At 51.7% G+C, this 20,891-nt stretch overlaps 1 protein-coding gene, 1 long non-coding RNA gene and 1 pseudogene across 14 annotated transcripts in view; 1 reads left to right on the forward strand and 2 right to left on the reverse strand.

Moving 5' to 3' along the window:
- LOC118144879 (uncharacterized) lies at nt 1-9,846 on the reverse strand. Its single transcript, XR_013521078.1, has 3 exons — nt 6,172-9,846; nt 806-923; nt 1-428 (listed from the first exon to the last, which is right to left on the reverse strand). It is a non-coding gene; the product is annotated as an uncharacterized LOC118144879 (long non-coding RNA).
- On the reverse strand, nt 3,232-3,934 carry LOC144577525 (tubulin alpha-1C chain pseudogene; annotated as a pseudogene).
- Nucleotides 8,584-20,891, forward strand: part of ARHGEF40 (Rho guanine nucleotide exchange factor 40) — a 19,516-nt gene continuing 7,208 nt past the window's right edge. For 6 of the 13 annotated variants that reach the window (XR_008474341.2, XR_008474342.2, XR_008474343.2 and 3 more), the window contains exons 1-15: nt 8,584-8,687; nt 11,330-11,527; nt 12,213-13,464; nt 13,612-13,779; nt 13,926-14,046; nt 14,635-14,731; nt 14,838-14,918; nt 15,049-15,165; nt 16,427-16,522; nt 16,622-16,737; nt 17,132-17,258; nt 18,920-19,042; nt 19,133-19,276; nt 19,762-20,372; nt 20,509-20,743. Coding sequence is in view for 8 of the 13 variants with exons in the window: in XM_017976964.4 (XP_017832453.2) it covers nt 8,685-8,687; nt 11,330-11,527; nt 12,213-13,464; nt 13,612-13,779; nt 13,926-14,046; nt 14,635-14,731; nt 14,838-14,918; nt 15,049-15,165; nt 16,427-16,522; nt 16,622-16,737; nt 17,132-17,258; nt 18,920-19,042; nt 19,133-19,276; nt 19,762-20,372; nt 20,509-20,743 (3,489 nt within the window). In the remaining 5 variants the exon portion in view is untranslated. Of the gene's footprint in view, nt 9,156-11,329; nt 11,528-12,212; nt 13,465-13,611; nt 13,780-13,925; nt 14,047-14,634; nt 14,732-14,837; nt 14,919-15,048; nt 15,166-16,426; nt 16,523-16,621; nt 16,738-17,131; nt 17,259-18,919; nt 19,043-19,132; nt 19,277-19,761; nt 20,373-20,508; nt 20,744-20,891 lie in introns of all 13 variants that reach the window. The other 7 variants (XR_008474345.2, XM_078334465.1, XM_078334466.1 and 4 more) reach the window with 3 other exon arrangements.

A 20,891-nucleotide genomic window follows, 5' to 3' on the forward strand; every position in this document is an offset into this window, starting at 1 on the left:
AATTTATTTATTTGTAAGTTAAACATAAAAGCTTAAGGAAGAACTGGGCTGATTTAAAACTTCAACATAGGAAACATAAATTTAAAAAAGCCAAGTGGCCCTCTAAATATTATTTGCTAGGCACAAAAGAAACATTTTTAAAACTCACATTGATGCTGCAAGACTAAATCATTTTCCATGATATTTTCATCTACACTGCACAGTGGGCTTTGGTGATTATATTTTCTGGTGTTAACATGCTTGTTGATTTCGCTGGGCCGTTTATTAGCAGGGAGGGAAGCGCAAGGCTCAGGCTCAAGGGCATGCAAGCGTCAGTGGAGTCTTCAGAACTGAACCTGGATCTCTGTCTCTCCACAGCATTCTCTTCCCTGCACTGTGCTGCCTTCAATTGGGTTAGTTTTCTGACTTGGGAATGGGAGTATTATATCCTAGAGAAATGAAAAAAAAGGGAGCAGGATTTTCCTAAGGCCAGTGTAGGGGTGGCAGAGGAATTCAGCAAAATATACTCCAAAAAAAAGTAAAACCCAAAGACTCCAGTCAGGTCTCCATCCTCTACAGGGACTTTTCCTCTTTGGCCAGAGTTTTGAGACTACTTTTACTAAGTAGAGCAGCTTTTAAAATATAAGCAAAACAAGCTGGGTGCAGTGGCTCATGCCTATAATTCCAACACTTTGGGAGGCTGAGGCAGGAGGATCAATAGAGCCCAGGTGTTCAAGACCAGCCTGGGTAATGTAGTGAGACCTTGTATCTACAAAAAAAAAAAAGAAATAAATAAATAAAATTAGCCGGGTTTAGTGGTGCACACCTGTAGTACCAGCTATCTGGGAGGCTGAAGTGGGAGGATCACTTGAGCCCAGGAGGCGAAGGTTGCAGTCAGCTGAGATTGTGCCACTGTATTCCAGGCTGGGCAACACAGCAAGACCCTGTCTCAAAAAAGAAACAAAAATGGAAACAAAAAATGGATTTTAAGCAACCAGTTTCTTCAATAAATCAGAGTGCCTTTCTGAAAGTGGTGTGTATGTGTATGTGTGTGTATGTAAACACACACGTGTTCAGGGTGAGGAAGTAAAGTTATGTTAGTGGAATTAGGAGTGCTATATTCCGCCAACTATAGATCTTTTGGGATTCCAAACTCCTCATCAAGTGCAAATATCTATTGACACAGATAAAACCAGATAATGTAACAATTACTTGGAATCAATCACTTAGGTGTAGGGTTTGGCTTGGTGTTATTTGGAGGCAAGGTAAGCACATAGGTTTTGTAATGGGGAGTCTTATGAGTAGGTTCAACATGGCCAGAGACCTGGAGATAGACACTGAGTACAAAAAAAGGAGATGTCATGGAACTAGACACAAAGTGTTACCCGCTGCTTGGAAGTTCTGAAGCCTAGGGGATGGGAGTGATTTCACGCTGTTGAAATTCCCAGATTGCCTGCCCAGGAGACTGGCTCTGCTGGGGATCTGTCAATGAGAGCTGGGGCCACTGCTAACCATAACGGGCACAGATTATGTCTTAATAAATGTTCATTTAACAAAATGTGGTTTTGGAACAAAGGGCTAGGGCTAGGAAAATGTACAGATCACAAATCTGGAAAGCTTATAAACAATTTCTTTAAAAACTCTTTCATTATGCTTCAGATTTTTCAATGAGAGGGAATTTACCTATGGAGACAGCTTGTCCCATTTTGGGGCAACTCTAAATATTTAAAACTCCCTTACATAGAACCTAATCTGCTTCTCTATAACTGCAACAATTCTCTGATGCCCTACTGCTTTGAGCTATTTAGAATAAGCCCAATTCCTCTTCACAATCAACCTTTTAAATATTTTAAGAGTGTTTCATGACCCCTGCCCTCCACATATTGCCACATCTGGCAATAACAAAAGTTATAAAATGGTTCCTACCATTTGACCTAATAATTTCATTTTGTATAATAAGCCATATGGGAATAATTCAAAGTGGGGAGGAGTAAATTTCTACAAAGCTTTTTATACCTTTTCTTTGTACAACAGAGAAAAGTTAAACATAATACAAATGCCCTAAAATTGAGATAAACTACGTGAATAACAAAGAATTACTTGATGCTTTTTTTTCCTTTCTTTTTCTTTGGACAGAGTCTCACTGTTACCCAGGCTGCAGTGTAGTGGCACAATCTCAGCTCACTGCCAACTCTGCCACCTGGATTCAAGTGATTCTCCTGTCTCAGCCTCCCGAATAGCTGGAATTATAGGCACATGTCGCCACACCCAGCTAATTTTTGTATTTTTAGTAGAGACAGGGTTTCACCATGTTGGTCAGGCTGGTCTCAAACTCCTGACCTCAGGTGATCCGCCCGCCTTGACCTCCCAAAATGCTGGGATTATTCAGGCATGAGCCACGGTACCCGGCCTACTTGATGCTTTAACTGAAGACAACATAAGCAAAAATGTTACTGATGCATAGAAATGCATATGGACATGAAGAAAGCAGAACACAAAACTGTTATTTTCAAATGGGTTAGTGTCTGGGTTTGTACATCAACAATGTCTGTAAGCAACTTTGGAACCTTTCCGGAAGTCCCCCTCCATTCATCTCCTACAAACCGTACATCCTCCATTCTTCTACTACAATGAACCTACATCTGAGCCAGATGATGGTCCACATCTGTCTTAATTCTGTCCTGCAGATGGGCATGGTGGCTCACGCCTGTAATCCCAGCACTTTGGGAGGCTGAGATGGGTGGATCACTGGAGGTCAGGAGTTTGAGACCAGCCTAAGCAACTTGGTGAAACCCCATCTCTACTAAAAATACAAAAATTAGCCAGGCATGGTGGTGGGCACCTGTAATCCAAGCTATTTGGGAGGCTGAGGCAGGAGAATCACTTGAACCCAGGAGGCAGAGGTTGCAGTGAGCTGAAATCACATCACTGCACTCCAGCCTGGGCAACAAGCAAAACTCTGTCTCAAAAAGCAAACAAAAAAATTCTGTCTTGCATGCCTTCCGCTTGAAAATATCCACCAACAGACAAACAAAAAACAACTTCATGAGGACTGATTCCAGGAAGACAGGAAAGCAGCTGACCCCCAAGCCTCTGCCTCCCCATTCCCACCTCTCACTTGCTCCCAACACCATTCCTCTTCTGTGTAGCTTTCTACCCTCCTTTCAGTCTTCACCTGGATTTATGATCTCTTTTGGGGACTGTTCAGACACTAGCTGAAAAAGAGCAGTGACAAAATAGACAAGGTCCTTCATTTCATAATTTTTTTTAATGGAAACATCACTTTTATTGACAATTAAGGGCCATATGGACAGGTCCACAGAACAGAAATAAAACAATTCTAAGACAATGGAGTATAAAATACAGCATACAAGTTAATACTCTTCACCCTCATCCTCTCCCTCAGCACTATCCACTCCAACCTCCTCATAATCCTTCTCAAGGGCAGCCATGTCCTCACGGGCCTCTGAAAACTCTCCTTCCTCCATCCCCTCACCCACGTACCAGTGAACAAAGGCACGCTTGGCATACATCAGGTCAAACTTGTGGTCCAGGCGAGCCCAGGCCTCGGCGACAGCTGTGGTGTTGCTCAGCATACACACAGCTCTCTGTACCTTGGCCAGGTCTCCACCAGGCACCACAGTTGGTAGTTGATGCCAACCTTGAAGCCAGTGGGGCACCAATCCACAAACTGGATGCTGCGATTGGTCTTGATGGTGGCGATGGCAGCACTGACACCTTTGGGAACCATGTCACCACGGTACAACAGGCAGCAAGCCATGTATTTACCATGGCAAGGGTCACATTTCACCATCTGGTTGGCTGGCTCAAAGCAAGCATTGGTGATCTCTGCTACAGTAAGCTGTTCATGGTAGGCTTTCTCAGCAGAGATGACAGGGGCATATGTGGCCAGACGGAAAGGTGAGTTTATTTTTAAATAAAGTTTATTTTTAAATAAAGTTTATTTTTAAATTATATGTGGTGAAAGGTGAGTCTATTATGATAGACAAAAAATAAATAAATAATCAAATAGAGATAAATGCTGTGAAGAAAATAAAACAGAGTAACATTATTCAGAAAGGCAGTGACTGAGAGACCACGTTAGACTGGGTGGTCAGGGAAGAAGACCTTTGAGACTGTAACACCTTAGTTAAGACCTAACAGATGAAAGCCAGCCACTAGAATTGTGAATAAAAAGAAAGCTCCAGACAGAAGGAAAAGAGAGCAAAAAGGTACCAAATTGAGCATCTTTAGGAATAAGTAAGGCATGTTTAAAGAACTGAAAGAAGGGGCTGAGCGCAGTGGCTCAAGCCTGTAATCCCAGCACTTAGGGAGGCCAAGGCAGGTGGATCACCTAAAGTCAGGAGTTTGAGATCAGCCTGGCCAATATGAAACCCCGTCTCTACTAAAAATACCAAAATTAGCTGGATGTGGTGGCGCACACCTGTAATCTCAGCTACTTGGGAAGCTGAGGCACCTGAATCACTTGAACCTGAGAGGTAGAGGTTGCAGTGAGTCTAGATTGTGGCACTGCACTCCAGCCTGGGCAACAGAGACAGATTCTGTCTCCAAAAAACCAACCATAAAACTGAAAGGAGGTCACTGTGGCTGCATGGTCACTAGTGGCTTAGCATAATGTCACCATAGGGCTATGGTAAAAGATGAGGCAGAAAAGGAGTCATGATGCGAATGGAAAGCCATTAGACAGGGTTGATGAGATCTATTTGGATTTTTTAAGATTACTCTGGCTATGGTGCAGAAAATGGCTCATCAGAAAGTAGGAGTGGAACAGACAGACCAGTCCAGAAACTCATGTGCTAGCCCAGGCAAGATACTGGTGGTATCGACCTTGATGACACCTAGTTCAGAGAAAACAAGCTGTAAATTGTTGAAAAAATATTACCAATCGAATAAAACCAAAACTCATGAAAAACTAAACCATAAATAGAATTGATATATATTTACATATCACACAGATTTTTTTTTAACCCTAAAATAACTAGGATATTGGCCGCCAGTTTCCTTGGAAGGCACAGCTAACAAGAATATATTCTCAACCGGGCACAGTGGCTCACTCCTGTAATCCCAGCACTTTGGGAGGCCGAGGCGGGTGGATCACAAGGTCAAGAGATCGAGACCATCCTGGTCAACATGGTGAAACCCCGTCTCTGCTAAAAATAAAAAAAATTAGCTGGGCATGGTGGCGCATGCCTGTAATCCCAGTTACTCAGGAGGCTGAGGCAGGAGAATTGCCTGAAGCCAGGAGGCGAAGGTTGCGGTAAGCGGAGATGGCACCATTGCACTCCAGCCTGGGTAACAAGAGCGAAACTCTGTCTCAATATATATATATATATATATATATATATATATATATATATATATATATATTTTATTCTCAAGTCGGTCCCTAAAATTTCCTTGTGGTCCTTCATTAATTCCCCCTTAACTTAAGGCATGGGGCTGAGGCAAAGCCCTAGTCACTGCTACTCTTCAAGGGAGAAATAGTGAGCATCCTAAAACCCCAACCCTCTATAAGGTGGCAGTCATAACTCTTGATGCGCTTAAACCAGGCAATAAACAGTACAGACACAGGTGTTTCTTCCACCTTCCCCCGTATTAGGATAACATTAGTTTTCCATAAGAAGCATACTGGAAACGTCTTCAGAATTGTTTTATATTACTCTACAACAAGTCTAGAAAAAAGGCAGTTTTTCTTCTCTCACCCACAGGGACATATCTATCACTTTTTAAATCTCAGTCCTGGCTTCTACAAAAACAAGTTTAACATTTTTTTTAGAGTAATGGTTAGGTGGCAGAAATGGTGATGTGGTGTTTAAAACTCTTTTTCTTCTTCTTCTTTTTATGGAGCCTCACTCTGTCACCTGGGCTGGAGTGCAGTGGTGCAATCTCAGCTCACTGCTAACTCTGCCTCCTGGGTTCAAGCAATTCTCCTGCCACCAACTCGAGAGTAGCTGGGATTGCAGGCACCCGCCACGACACCCAGCAAATTTTTGTACTTTTAGTAGAGACGGGATTTCACTTTATTGGTCAGGCTGGTCTTGAACTCCTGACCTCAGATGATCTGCCCACCTCAGCCTCCCAAATTGCTGGGATTACAGGTGTGAGCCACCACGCCTGGCTTAAAACTCTTTTTATTAACGTTGACAACTAAGATGAGACCCTATAACTTACTGGTTGGGAGTGAAGGCTCTGGCGTCAGACAGCCTGGGTTCACATTCTGGTTTCTCATTTGCTGTGTAGCCGAGAGAGAGTTTCTTAACTTCAATAAGCTACAATTTCATCTGTAAAACAGGAGTTTGAGAAGCCCCAAAGAATCTTAAATGGGTAAAATACAGTAAGAACTGTTTGTGAATGAAAAGGCGTCTAAGACTGGTCTATTCCCAGCTTCTAATTTCTCTGTTATAACCTTACCCCTTCAGATTCCCCACTAAAAACACACATATCAACACATACTCTGTTGTGTACGCACACATGTACACACACACACACATTTTTAGGTAAGAGCCTGCATTCTTGGGAGAAAGTGGTATTTAACTGCTGCAACCACATGTCACTTACTTACTTAAAATAAACCACTGTAATTTAGCACAAATTTTTTAACTCCTGGAAAGAAAGGGTAACTGCATCCCTGATTCTGTATCCAAATTCCCTCACCCCACCAGCTCAAAAACTTTCAGTGGCTCCCCATTTTTTCCACGAAAATAAAAAGATCCACTCCCTTTTTCCAGGAGTTTGTGGACCCTATGGCCAGATTAATTTATATTACACTACCTAAGGGTAGCAAGCCTTGGAATCCAGTGGACAACCTTGGACACTACCAAGGGTTCCCTAAAACATCTTCTAAGAAAATTTTCTAAACACTGGCCCCTGTAACCGGCCACTGGGCAGTATTTACTGAATGGACACCAGGTGGTAGCAAAATCTCACTCTCCTAGGTCGCAGGCCCTCGTAATGAGGAAGCTGGAGAGTGTCGGTGACTCGAGGGTCGCATAGCCTGGTGTTAGAGCTCCAACTCCACGGCTCTAACTGTGCGGGGAAGATGGTTGCTGGGGCTTGTTGCCTTAGGTTCTTTTTTGACTCTATGGAGTAGAGGCCTCTTCTTGCCTGTAAGAAGGATGAACATTTGCTCTGTCCTTTTCCAGGCTCAGCGGAGCGGAGAAAAAGGTGGTTAGCGTCCAGAGGAGGTGAGAGCACGTTACCTGGGCGACGCCCCCGCCTCCCTTCTTGCTGTTCCAACCACTGCCTAGAGGCGCTGGCCTCTGGGGAACTGCGGGCGAGACCGGACCTTTTCTCCCCTTCGCCCCAACGCAGGGCACACACGTTCACGCCCCTCCGGGGACTATTCAGCTTTCTCATCCTACCTCCTCTCCTTTCCGTCCACCCTTTGGAAGGGCTCACAAAGCCGCGGGTCTTCCCGGTGCCTGCTCAGAGGTGGGGCGGGGCATTTCCCCGCCGTGCCTGTGCCTCCCCCGGACTCCTGGGAGACCCCTAACCGGCCTTCCTTTCCCATTCAGACACGGTGGGGGGACGCTCGGGGTTTGATGAGGGAGAGGGAATGAGGCTAGAACTTTCTTAACTAGGCCACCCCGCTTTGTCCCCTGCGCCAGATACCCATCCCCATCGCCACGAGCCCTAGCGGCCCTGCGGGACTCTATAGCCGCCGCACCAGAAGGAAGGCGCTGGCGTCCAGTACCCAGTCCTCGAAGTGGAGGCCTGGTGCCTTCCCTCTTCTAGCCGAATAGAGAGATAAGGGATGCGGAAGGGAAGGGCCACGGAGGAGAGAACTCAGAAAATATCCGGCGAAATGCACGCCCCAATCTGAGCATCCCGATGAGGGAACCCTGCCCCCGCTGCCACGCTGTTCGCCCCCATCCCAAAGTCTTCCGCTGCTCCCTGACTCCCGCACATTCCCACCTTCCCCAGGCAGCACAGAGGAGCCCATTGTCAGCCCGGAGGCTCGAGGCCCGAGGAGATGGAGGGAAAGGAGGAGGGCGGGCAGGCCCCTGTGGGGTTGGGGAATCCCCTGATTTCCCGGCCCTCCGCACTACGCTAGGCCAGCAGGGACCTGAAGATCTCTTTTGAACCCCGGGTCCTGCCAAAGTCTAGAAACCGATGGGAGAAGAGGGTCCCGAGCGAGTTAGAGATGGGAGGCTTTCCAGCCGTGGGAAGACCCCAGTTCTGAGCAGGGGAGCCCCAAGGGTATTCACGCACGCCCCAGCCTTTGGAGCGTTCCTTGACGAGGCTAAACTGATCGCGCGCGGAGCGAGGCCGTGGCGGGAAAAGAGGGGCATCCTCTGCTGGGCCGGCCTCCGAGGGTCGGAGTCGGGGTTACCCGCTGGAGGGCGGGGCGGAGAAGAAAGAAGGTTGCGGGTGAACGGGACGGGTAGGCTGGGGACGCCCGGGGAGCTGCAGAGTCTCGGCGCGGGAGAGGGAGTCCCGGCCAGGGGTCCCGCGCCGAGGCGGGGCGGGCGCTGAAGGGCGGGGCGGGGAGGGGCGGCCGTCTCGGCCCTCCCTGGCGGGGCCCCGCGGCCTGGAAGCCTGAGCGGGCCGAGCCGCCACCGCGGCCGGAGCTGTCCCTCAGCCAGACCCGGCGAGACACGAGTGGCGGGAGGGAGGCGGTGGCGCGCCCGGCCCCGCCCGCCCGCCCGCCCGACCAAGCGTCGGACGCGGCCCGGCGCCGAGCCATGGTGAGTCCCTCGTCGCAGCCCCTGGGTCCCTTCGGCCTTCGCGCAGCCCGCTCCGGTCCCTCGTCCCCAGCCTGGTGCCTCCCGAGCCTGCCTCGGACTGCTCAGCGCTCCTGGGACTCTCCTCCCTCCCATCCCCCCTTCTGCGATTTGTCTGTCCGTCTGCCCGACTGTTTAGCTCCGTCCCCACAGGGTATTGCCCTCACCCTTTCTTCCTCATCTCCTCCGTCTCCTCCCCCATCCTCCCTCGAGTCTCTCCCCTAATCCGCACACATCCCCCTCCCCGCCCTCCTCAGTCCAGACCCTTGCCTTCCTTTCCTGGAGCTTCCCTCCCCCTCCTGGTCCCATCTCCTGACCCGCGGGAGACCCCTGCGGGTCGGTCCTGCAGTGGCCCTGGAAGAGGCCCGGCCCCTCGGGTCATGAGAACTGACCTGCCTGGAACCACCATTTTCCATCCCGGTCCCCAACCCGGTGAGGCAGGCCCACCCATCCGGCCCTGGGGGACTGGCCACAGCTGTGGCTGGGCCGGGGCCATGGGCAAGGCCAAAGAGGGAAATTCCCGGGAAGAAAAAGGGCTGCCTCGGGGTAGTTGGGGGTGCTTGGGGGGAGCTCACAGTACCAGGGGGCGTGACACTGCCAGAGCCGACCGGAGTTTGCAGGGGAGGGAAGTGCTCCAGAGCTCTTGCTGCAGGGAACCGAAGGGCTGCCTCAGGGCACTCCTGCTGCAGAGGAGAGGGAGCTTGAGCCAGAGCTCCCTGTAGAAAGTAGGCGACCCTGGCAGCAGCAACTCGGGGCGCTGGAAGCAGGAGGGTACCGGTGAGAAGCCCACACCAACAGGAGTGAACACTGCCCTGAGAACTTTCACTCTAGAATAGTCTGAAGCACCACTGCGAGAGTGGGCACTGCCAGGGAGAGCGCCCACTGCAAGGAGGGCGGGGGCATGGCCAAGGGGTGCTCGCTGCAGAGTGGAGGAGGGGGAGAGGCCTTGCAGGGGGAGCTCACCGCGGGCAGTGGAGGAGGGGCAGGGGCACTACTGCGGCCGCCCCTCTACGGAGGGAAGGGCACCCTCTGGCAGAGAGGCTGAAGGAAAAAGAGGAACTGGGCCAGGGACAGCTGACTCAGTCTCTCTGGTCTCCTCTCCGGTCCCCGCCGGCAGGAGGCTGGGTCTTCGTGCTCCCGCCCGCCGCCTCCCTCTCCCGACCCCTCCTCCCCTCCTCCCCTCCTCCCCTCCTGCCGCTGCAGTTTCCTGTGGCTGAGACTCTCGCTCAGCCGTGAGCTCACCGCCCCTAATGGGTTGCAGCTGCCTCGCTGCTCAAGCCCTAGCTCCCCACTCCCGGCCTTGGAGCAGACTATCCTACTCTGCCTCACCCCCGCCCATCTCCACCTTCCCCCCACCCACGCGCACTGCGTCCGCCTGGTCCGGGGAACACTGGGGGGTCTGTCTGCTCGCCCACACACCTTGGGGCGGGGTCTGCGCGCTGACGCACTGAATGTCCCATCTCTGCAGTGGTTGCCCTAACTTCACTGACAGTTGAGACAAACGGGCAACTCTGGATGGAGGAGCTAAGAGAAAAATAAGCTCTTTGGTCTTATGGCAGAGGCAAGACATGGGGGTAGGGCGGGTAGAGAGCAAGGTATAGGCTGCATTGAGTATCCCCTTCCCCATTTACAGCAAAAAAGAAAAAAAAAAATCCAGTAAAAGGAACTTCAAAAACTGTCTTGAAAGAGAAGTGTGCAAAGGAAAAGCCCAAGGGGTGGTTGTTTAGGTTATGGGATGGAGAAAGATGTCTCATTAACTCACTTAGAGAGGGGGGTCCAGAGGATGAAGCAGGGCTGAGTCTTTTGAGACCCCTAGTGGAGGCTGGCAGAGAGAGGTCCCACTGGAATCAGAAAAGATCAGCTCGAAAGCATGCCATCAAGGCCTCCTCTTTCCTTCCCCTCACGTTCCTTTTGTGACTTTTTTCTCTTTCAACTCACCCAGTTTTTATAACCCAATCCCACATGCTCTAGGAATGGGTGATTGCTTCAGAGCCACTGTGAGAGAGGGAAGAGTCATGCTAGAAAGACCCAAGACAATCACAGTCTTTCCATCCTCCTCTTCCCACCAAATGACCATCTCTAGTATACAAATGACCATCTCTTTTTCACCGAATTGTCATCTCTAGGACATAATTGTGGGTGATGGCACCTCCACTTAAGATGGGGATCTCTGGATGATGGGTCTTATGAGAAGGGGTTTGCAGGATGACTGTGTGGAAGTCTTCCTCACACCCTCTAGAGTTCTCAGCCATAAGCTCAGTCCCCTGCTAGCCCAGAAGCCTGTCTCTTCTCTCCTGGGAAAGATCTATGCCATCACCCCAACTCACAAGCACCCGGAACAGCCCTGATCGGAGGCATTCACAACAAATTCTCCCCAATCTCCAAAGCCAAGGTCCCAGAGCTTGAGTGTTGAGTGCCCTGCCAGGCTTGTGCACTCTGGCCCAGCCCCACTTCCATTCTGGGCTCATTAGCCAGCATTTCCTGAGTGCCCGCTTTTTTGCACACATTGTACAATGGGGGTTTTGGGGAACACAGCCACCCCTAGACCAGTGCAGCTCCCAAGGAGCCATGATTGGGTCATCTCTAGCCTGGTCCTATCTCTACAGGAGCCTGAACCAGTGGAGGACTGTGTGCAGGGCACTCTCGCTGCCCTGTATCCACCCTTTGAGGCAACAGCCCCCACCCTGTTGGGCCAGGTGTTCCAGGTGGTGGAGAGGACTTATCGGGAAGATGCACTGAGGTACACGCTGGACTTCCTGGTACCAGCCAAGCACCTGCTTGCCAAAGTTCAGCAGGAAGCCTGTGTGAGTGGCCGTGCATCACTATTCTGCCTTTCCCAAGATCCATTGCCACACTCTAGAGACTAGCCAGGCTAACTAATGCCCCCACTAACCTGGACATACAGCTTCCCCTAATACTGATCTCCCCAGAGTCATTTAAGCCTCATTCTCTGACCTCCCACAAAGTTTGACCTTCATAGGCACTGACCATTCAGATACTAATGAACATACGGATACATTCATCTTCCCCAAATATTGACCCCTAAGAAACACTAACCCCCAAAGACCCTAAGCCTCCAGACCCAATTCCAGACATTTTCTCCCCTCATGAATTTCTCAAGATACTAACTCCCCCGTATATCGACTCAACAGAGATCCTTCATTTCTGCAAATATAAAGACTCCTAAGAGTCTTTAATTTCACCAAGACAATGGCATCTACTGACCATGTCTTGGTAATGATTCAGTTCTTGCCCTCCCACACATGGAACTAGCTTCCTAGAGAAGCTTCTTACCACCAGGAGACCAATCAGTCCCAATCCCTTCCTCTCTGCCACATGAATACCCTAAGATCTCTCCTCCTGCTCTCCTGAGAGTATAACTTTCCAGGCAAACGGCCAGTCCTGCCTCGGGTGGGTCCATTCTAACTGCCCTCTCCTGCTGGTTTCTTCAGCAGAGGCCTGAGTGTAGCCTCCCACCTCTCTCCCCAGGCCCAATACAGTGGATTCCTCTTCTTCCATGAGGGGTGGCCGCTCTGCCTGCATGAACAGGTAGTGGTGCAGCTAGCAGCCCTACCCTGGCAGCTGCTGCGCCCAGGAGACTTCTATCTGCAAGTGGTACCCTCAGCCGCCCAAGCACCACGACTAGCACTCAAGTGTCTGGCCCCTGGGGGTGGACGGGTGCAGGAAATTCCTGTGCCCAGTGAGGCCTGTGCCTACCTATTCACACCTGAGTGGCTACAAGGCATCAACAAGGACCGGCCAACGGGTCGCCTCAGTACCTGCCTACTGTCTGCACCCTCTGGGATTCAGCGGCTGCCCTGGGCTGAGCTCATCTGCCCACGATTTGTGCACAAAGAGGGCCTCATGGTTGGACATCAGCCAAGTACACTGCCCCCAGAACTGCCCTCTGGACCTCCAGGGCTTCCCAGCCCTCCACTTCCTGAGGAGGCGCTGGGCACCCGGAGCCCTGGGGATGGGCACAATGCCCCTGTGGAAGGACCTGAGGGTGAGTACGTGGAGCTGTTGGAGGTGACGCTGCCCGTGAGGGGGAGCCCAACAGATGCTGAAGGCTCCCCAGGCCTCTCTAGAGTCCGGACAGTACCCACTCGCAAGGGTGCTGGAGGGAAAGGCCGCCACCGGAGACACCGGGCATGGATGCACCAGAAGGGCCTGGGACCTCGGGACCAGGATGGAGCACGCCCACCTGGTGAGGGGAGCAGCACCGGAGCCTCCCCTGGGTCTCCCCAAGGAGCTGAGGCTGTCCCAGAGGCAGTAGTCTTGGAGGTGTCTGAGGCCCCAGCAGAGGCCTTGGGAGAAGCTTCTAAATCTTGCCCCCTGAGGCCAGGGGAGCTTAGAGGAGGAGGAGGAGGAGGCCAAGGGGCTGAAGGACCGCCTGGGACCCCTCGGAGAACAGGCAAAGGAAACAGAAGAAAGAAGCGTGCTGCAGGCAGAGGGGCTCTAAGCCGAGGAGGGGACAGTGCCCCACTGAGCTCTGGGGACAAGGAAGAGGCCAGCCACCAAGAAGCTCTTGGCAATGTACCCTCACCAAGTGAGCACAAGCTTCCAGAATGCAGCCTGGTTAAGGAGGAATATGAAGGTGCAGGGAAGCCAGAATCTGAGCCAAAAGAGGAGCTCAAACCAGCGGATAAAGAAGAGCCTCCATCTCCAGAAGCCTGTGGGCCAACAGAAGAGGAGGCCAGAGAGAGAGAGCAGCAGGGGCCAGGTCTGCTGTGTATGGCAGGTGAGATGACACTGAGTCCCATGGGGCAAGGGCCAAAGCAGGTCAGGCCTAGGGAAGGGAGCCGGAAGAGGAGCAGGTTTAGGCTGGGAGCAGAACAACCAGAACCATCTTAACTTCAGTCCCATTTCTCTGTCTGAGTCTATGCAGGACACACAGACCCCGAAGATCTCCTGTCTGACCTTCCAACACCTCCACTGGAGACTGTGCAGGGAGGAAAAGGGGACAGCATTCCAGAAGAGGGCCTTCCAGTTTCCATCTCTGATGATGCTGATGTAGATTGGGACTTGATGGCATCTGGATTCCTCATCCTGACTGGTCAGTGGGCATCAGTGGGTGAAGGGAAAAAGAACTGGGGAAAGAGAAGCAATTGGGTGGGCTTGGGGGCTGGGAGAGTCAGGGTGGAAGGGAGGTAGGCATGGACTGCTCCCAGCCAGGAGAGCCTGGCCATTTTGTGTCTTCAGGAGGGGTGGACCAGAGTGGGCGAGCTCTGCTGACCATTACCCCACGGTGCCCTCCTGAGGAGCCCCCACCCTCCCGAGACACGCTGAGCACTACTCTTCATTACCTCCACTCACTGCTCAGGTAACCGAGGCCCAGTCCTGGCACCCTGGACACTAACCTCCTGATTCATGAGGACCCTCACCTCCTTCTCAGGACACTGTCCTTCTGACTGCTAAGGACACCTGCTTCTTCAGCCTTCAGATTTCAAGTCATTGCCCTCTGGCCTTACTGACCCCAGCCTCCAGCTTCATATCTTCATTGATCCTCAAAAGTAACACTGTTGACTTTCACTCTCCTCCACTCCTACCTGATCTCATCAGGACATTGGTTCACTTATTCAACAAATATTTATTGAGCACTGAGTTCCTGTTAGGCACCATACTACAGGCTGACATTGAATTCATACCATTCCAGAACAGAATTCCTAACTTTCCAGACCTTAATCCCTTGACCTAGTAGCCATATGAATATAGACTCCCGACTGCTAGGTCACTTCTTGTACACACATCCCAGAATTTGGCCCTTTGCCCATTTCTTCCCAAATGTACCAGCTACTAATTTCTCCTGAGGACTATTAACTGAAAACAGACCCTGTATATCTGCCTTGCCTTATCTGCTATTCCCCAAACACACACACAGCAGCCTTCTTGGCTCTTCCTGCCCCCACAGGCCTGATCTACAGATACTGGGGCTGTCCATCCTACTGGACCTTCGCCAGGCACCTCCACTGCCTCCAGCACTCCTTCCTGTCTTGAGCCAACTTCAGGTAACCACACCTTGAACAGGCAGTTCCCCTAAATCCTAACTCTTCACTAGTGGCCAGTCCAGGACACCCAGTTGCCCAGTTTAGGGTTTTTCTTCTCTGCCCTTAGGACTCAGGAGATCCTCCCCTCCTTCAGCGACTGCTGATTCTCACTCATGATGACCCTCCAACTGAACTCTGTGGATTTCAGGTTTGAGCCCTTCATTCCCACCTAGTTTCCCATCAGTAGTGGAGAGAGGAGATAAGGTTGCCTGGAGCTCCAGGCTGGTTTCTGAGTCCTTGGGTGCCCAGGAAGAAACCCCCTGCCTTACCCTCTGCAGGGTGCTGAGGTGCTGTCAGAGAACGATCTGAAAAGAGTGGCCAAGCCAGAGGAGCTGCAGTGGGAATTAGGAGGTCACAGGAACCCCTCTCCCAGTCACTGGGTAGAGGTACATCAGGTAAGCTTCCCCTCTACCACCTAGCATGCTGGGAGCCATGAATGACCCAGCTGAAGACATTCTAGGAAAGTGGCCAGATCAAGGACATACCATGGGGTTGCAAAAAAGTGGTTTCCATTCCATTCCATTCAACAAGTATTTGTGGATTCCAAATCATGAGGAAAATATGTGCACTGTGCCATGGTCTACTGGGGAGATGGAAGGAGTATGTTAAACAAATTATTATTATTATTTTTAGATAGTCTCACTCTGCTGCCCAGGCTGGAGTGCATGTTATTGTGCAGCCTCGACCCCCCAAGCTCAAGCAATCCTCTCATATCAACCTCCTGAGTAGCTGGGGCTGCAGGCACATGCCACCACACCCAGCTAATTTTTGTATTTTTTGAAGAGACGGGGTTTTGCCGTGTTGCCCAGGCTGATCTCAAACGCCTGGACTCAAGTGATCTGCCTGTCTCACCCTGCCAAAGTGCTATGATTACAGGCGTGGGCTACCGTACCCAGCCAAATATATTCTTAATATGACATTAAGTAGTCCTTTGCTTTGGTACGAGATAAATCATGAAACAAGTGAAGAAGGGTGCAAGATAGTGTCATTGGGTTTCTGGGAAGCACTGAGAGTCAAAAGGCTGGTTGTTGTTCCAAATTACTTTACCTCACTTGCAGAAATAGTGCCCTTTCTGTACCTGCTCCTTGCACCAACATCTAGCCCTCAGGATCCTCATCAGCAAAGTGTAGCAATTATAGTATAATTGCTAAAGGTCCTTCCAGCACTTATGTGATTCTAAATATAAGTGCTGTGAGTATTCAAGAAGAGAGAAATAAACATGATCTGAGCTGAATACAAAAGAGGGGTCTGTAGATGGTCTCTAAGCTTCCCCATTAGTGTCAAAGGGGAAGTAGACATGAATAGGCAGAGAGAGGGGGTTTGACAGGGTGAAGCCCCAGTGAAGACAGAGAGAAAGGAAGGTCACAGTTCCCAAACTGTACAATGTCATGCCAGTTGCTGAGCTGGCATCATCTCCTTAAAAATCACAGAAGCCTGGCTTATCCTGACTTTACAGTTGAGGAAGGTTCTGAACTTGGAAGTTCAGGAAGGTTTCTGGACCTGCCCAATATCATACATCATAGTAAGCAACAAAGTCAAGAACTGAATTCAGCATTGCCTCCATAAAAGTCTCTAGGGCTACCTCACCCCAACCCTAGGGCTTAGGGTCCTTCTTAAACTCTGATCCTCAACTCCATCCCTGCATGTGGGTTTCAGGAAGTGGTAAGGCTATGCCACCTGTGCCAAGGTGTGCTGAACTCAGTACGGCAGGCCATTGAGGAGCTGGAGGGAGCAGCAGAGCCAGAGGGAGAGGTATGAAATGAAATGGGACAGCGGGGGATGGGATTGGGATGGGGCTGGAGTGGAGACACTCTGGTGGAACCCCAACTGGCAACTGCTCCCTATCCCCAGGAGGCAGTGGGAATGCCCAAGCCCCTGCAGAAGGTGCTGGCAGATCCCCGGCTGACGGCACTGCAGAGGGATGGGGGGGCCATCCTGATGAGGCTGCGCTCCACTCACAGCAGCAAGTATGAGGGATGGGTGTGTGGAGGCAGGTTGAAGTGGGAGGTGGAGACACAGCCAACGGCTGCCAACAAACCTTAGCTGCCAGACCATTCTTACTGTGCATGTATTTGGGCAAGATACCATGCTTTTACACTTGCTATCTCATAACCCTCTCAACATCCTTCTGCACCATTTACCATTACAAATGAGGATTTGGAGGATCAGAAGTGTTAACTGTCTTGGCCAACATCAGTCAGTAAAGAGTCAGGATTCAAACCAGAGCAGTGGGGTCCAGCCTGTGCTTTTGATCCATGCTGCTATGCAACCTCTCATGTTTGCATCCCTCGGAGGGTTGGGAGGACAGAATGGAGGGGCTCAACAAGGGCAGTGATTCATTCTTCCCTTCTCCTTCCCCAGGCTGGAGGGCCAAGGCCCAGCCACGCTGTATCAGGAAGTGGACGAGGCCATTCACCAGCTCGTACGCCTCTCCAACCTGCACGTGCAGCAGCAAGAGCAGCGGCAATGCCTGCGGCGACTCCAGCAGGTGAGCCAGAACCCCCATATCCCTCTTACTCAGCCTGGGAGCGTGGCCCCCAGCACCTTTCCCATTGGTGTTTATAGTTGATGATGTTCTCCTTTCCTGGCTTGGTTGAATGCCCCTCCCTCTCTCCTCACCTCTGTTGGAGCTTGGTCATGGAAAATTGTGAGATTCAGCAAGAGGGTGGGAGTATTGTAGCACCAGTAAAGAAAAGAAGCCAGAGCTCCCCGTCCCCTCTGTATATTATGCTTGATTGAAGATGCTAAGAGATTGTGAGAGATGCTCAGATGCCGTAGGGGATTCTGAAAAGAGCCAATTGATTCTGGAGTGCCTACCTCCTTGGCTGAAAAATAATAAATGTCTATTGGTACCAGGTCATTAGTTATACTGCCACACAGGCACCCTTAACTCCTTACGCAATATCATCCCTCAGACCTGAGGCCGGAAAGGTCCCACCTCCCTCCACCTTAGGAGAGAGCAAATACAGGCCTCTTCGTGGGGAAAATTCAGGAATAAGGCTGGCTTCTTTGAACCTTGATTCTTCTTGCCTGAGGTTAAGAGCCTCATACAGATTTGCTCTCACCCTACCATGTGGGGCAGAGGGGGCTTTGAAATCTCATTGTTCCTCCTTAGCCCCAAGCATGGTGAGTGAACACTTCATGGACTTACATGTGGGCATCAAGGGAAAGGTCATCGCAGGGCCAGTGCTAAAGTGGGGGCCAAGACTTTCTGTTTCCTGGGATTCCTTCATATTGGCTTCCTCTAAGCCAATATCCTAGAGGTGGGTTGCATCTCCTCCCATTTGCTTACTTGCTTATTAGCTGTTTCTCCAACTGTTTAAAAATGAAGTTTGGAGTCTAAAGTACTCAGCTTGAGTTCTAGTTCTGCCCTATGTAAGATGTTGGACAAGTCATAAAGCTTCTCTGAGTTCCCAAGTCCTCATCTATAGAATGGGGATGATAACAATCTGCTGACAAGGTGGTTAGAAAGATCAAATGAGTTTAGCAAAGGACTATAAAGGTGGTTGTTATTATTGGCACTGGCTGTTACAAATAGTCTCAGACTTCTCATCCTCAGGCTGTCCCACCCCCAGCTTCCAGCCTTTCTTCAGAGGAAAACATTACCATCCCTTTTTGGTCAAACATCTCAGAACCAGCATGAGAGTTCTTATGGCCCATAATAGGCAACTAAAGACAGACACACACACACAAACACACACACCACCACCACCACCCCCACACACACACACTGATTCTGTGCTGTTCCTCCAGACCTGGTCCCTGGGACCCTTGCCCAGCAGTTGCCAAGGTTTGCTGAACGGCCTCAGTCATCCATAGGACCCTCATCCTCCCTTTGGTTCACCCCAGTTTGATGTACTTCACCCTCAGGCATAGTCCTGAAACTTTGACTCACCTCACCTCCCTCAGTACTTCCCATCAGCCCAGCTTCCCTCTCATGTGGCACGTTACTGAAGATTTCTTACTCGGTTTCTCACTTGACCTTTGTGGAAGCTATTACTATTCACTGTTGTTACTCACATGTTGCAGATGAGATGCAATAGTTTGCTCAAGGTTCTACAGATTGCGGTGGTGGGGCTGACTCTGGATCTCAGCCCTTCCTTGCCTTTCCACTCCATGCCCCATGCCCTCCCACCCCATCTGCCTCAGGTATTGCAGTGGCTCTCGGGCCCAGGGGAGGAGCAGCTGGCAAGTTTTACTGCGCCCGGGGATACCCTGTCTGCCCTGCAGGAGACAGAGCTTCGATTCCGGGCCTTCAGCACTGAGGTCCAGGTGAGAAAGGGCAGGAGGACAGGTGAGAGGAGGTAGGCAGAGACCACCTGGGAGTGAGGACCAGGTATGAGCACAGCCTCCCTTCTGCAGGAGCGCCTGGCCCAGGCACGGGAGGCCCTGGCTCTGGAGGAGAATGCCACCTCCCAGAAGGTGCTGGATATCTTTGAACAGAGGCTGGAACAGGTTGAGAGTGGCCTCCACCGGGCCTTGAGGCTACAGCGCTTCTTCCAGCAGGTGCATGCAGAGTCTTTTCCTTCTGTGCCCACCATTTCCATTTATTTACTTCCCCTCTGCCTGGAGGAAAGGCGTGAAAAGCAGAGACTGAGGAGCCCATCTCCTTGGTTTTGACTCTTAGCTCTGCCACCTCCTTGCTGAATGACCTGGGACAAGATACTAAACCTGACTGTGCCTCCATAGATCTGGCCCACAAGGCTGCTATGGGGATTACATCAGGCAATATATAAAAGCAGTTAGCACAGAGCCTGCCACTCATATACTTCGTATAAGTACTGGCTATTCTTTTATATAGGCTCCTCCATCTCCATACCAACTCCTAGTGACATGGTTAGGCAGTGACGCTGGAACAGTGAGAAAATGGGGAGGGTGATGGGCACTGGGAAGCCACAGGCAGGAGGACACGGGCTCTTCTTGGGCATCCTTTGGGAGCAGCACAGGGCCTTACCCTTTCTCTCCCATCCCCAACCCCTTTGACTTTGTAGGCACACGAATGGGTGGATGAGGGTTTTGCTCGGCTGGCAGGAGCTGGCCCGGGTCGGGAGGCCATGCTGGCTGCACTGGCCCTGAGGCGGGCCCCAGAGCCCAGTGCTGGCACCTTCCAGGAGATGCGGGCCCTGGCCCTGGACCTGGGCAGCCCAGCAGCCCTTCGAGAGTGGGGCCGCTGCCGGGCACGCTGCCAAGAGCTGGAGAGGAGGATTCAGCAACACCTGGGAGAGGAGGCAAGCCCACAGGGGTATTGGCGACGGCGAGCAGACAGTGCCAGCAGCGGAGGGGCCCAGTGGGGCCCCCACAGCCCCTCACCCAGCCTCAGCTCCTTGCTGCTCCCCAGCAGCCCTGGGCCACAGGCAGCCCCATCCCATTGCTCCCTGGCCCCATGTGGAGAGGACTATGAGGAGGAGGGCCCTGAGCTGGCTCCCAAAGCAGAGGGCAGGCCCCCACGGGCTGTGCTGATCCGAGGCCTGGAGGTCACCAGCACTGAGGTGGTAGACAGGACGTGCTCACCTCGGGAACATGTGCTGTTGGGCCGGGCCGGGGGGCCAGACGGACCCTGGGGAGTAGGCACCCCCCGGATGGAGCGCAAGCGAAGCGTCAGGTGAGATCCCAGCCCAACTGGTGCCCAAGAGGCAGACCCAACTGCCCCGTAGGAAAAGAAGATGACATTGTTGAGGGTAGCGGCCCCTCCCATGCCCCAGATGACACCTCCTCTGCCACTCCTCTTGTGCCTGCAGTGCCCAGCAGCGTCTGGTGTCTGAGCTGATTGCCTGTGAACAAGATTACGTGGCCACCTTAAGTGAGCCGGTACCACCCCCTGGGCCTGAGCTGACTCCTGAACTTCGAGGCACCTGGGCTGCCACCCTGAGTGCCCGGGAAAGGCTCCGCAGCTTCCACCGGACACACTTTCTGCGGGAGCTTCAGGGCTGCGCCACCCACCCCCTGCGCATTGGGGCCTGCTTCCTTCGCCACGTGAGTGATCTCCTCAACTTCTTCCAAGTGCTCTGCCTTCTCTGCTCCAGCCTCATCCATCTGTCCCTCCTTCTCAGTACCCACTGCCCTCATGATCCTGGGGGCCAGCCCTGTTCTGTGGGCACCTCTGCCTCTACCAGCCTCTGTG

The sequence above is a fragment of the Callithrix jacchus genome, chromosome 8 (genome assembly GCF_049354715.1).
Source record: "Callithrix jacchus isolate 240 chromosome 8, calJac240_pri, whole genome shotgun sequence".
Classification (NCBI taxonomy): domain Eukaryota; kingdom Metazoa; phylum Chordata; class Mammalia; order Primates; family Cebidae; genus Callithrix; species Callithrix jacchus.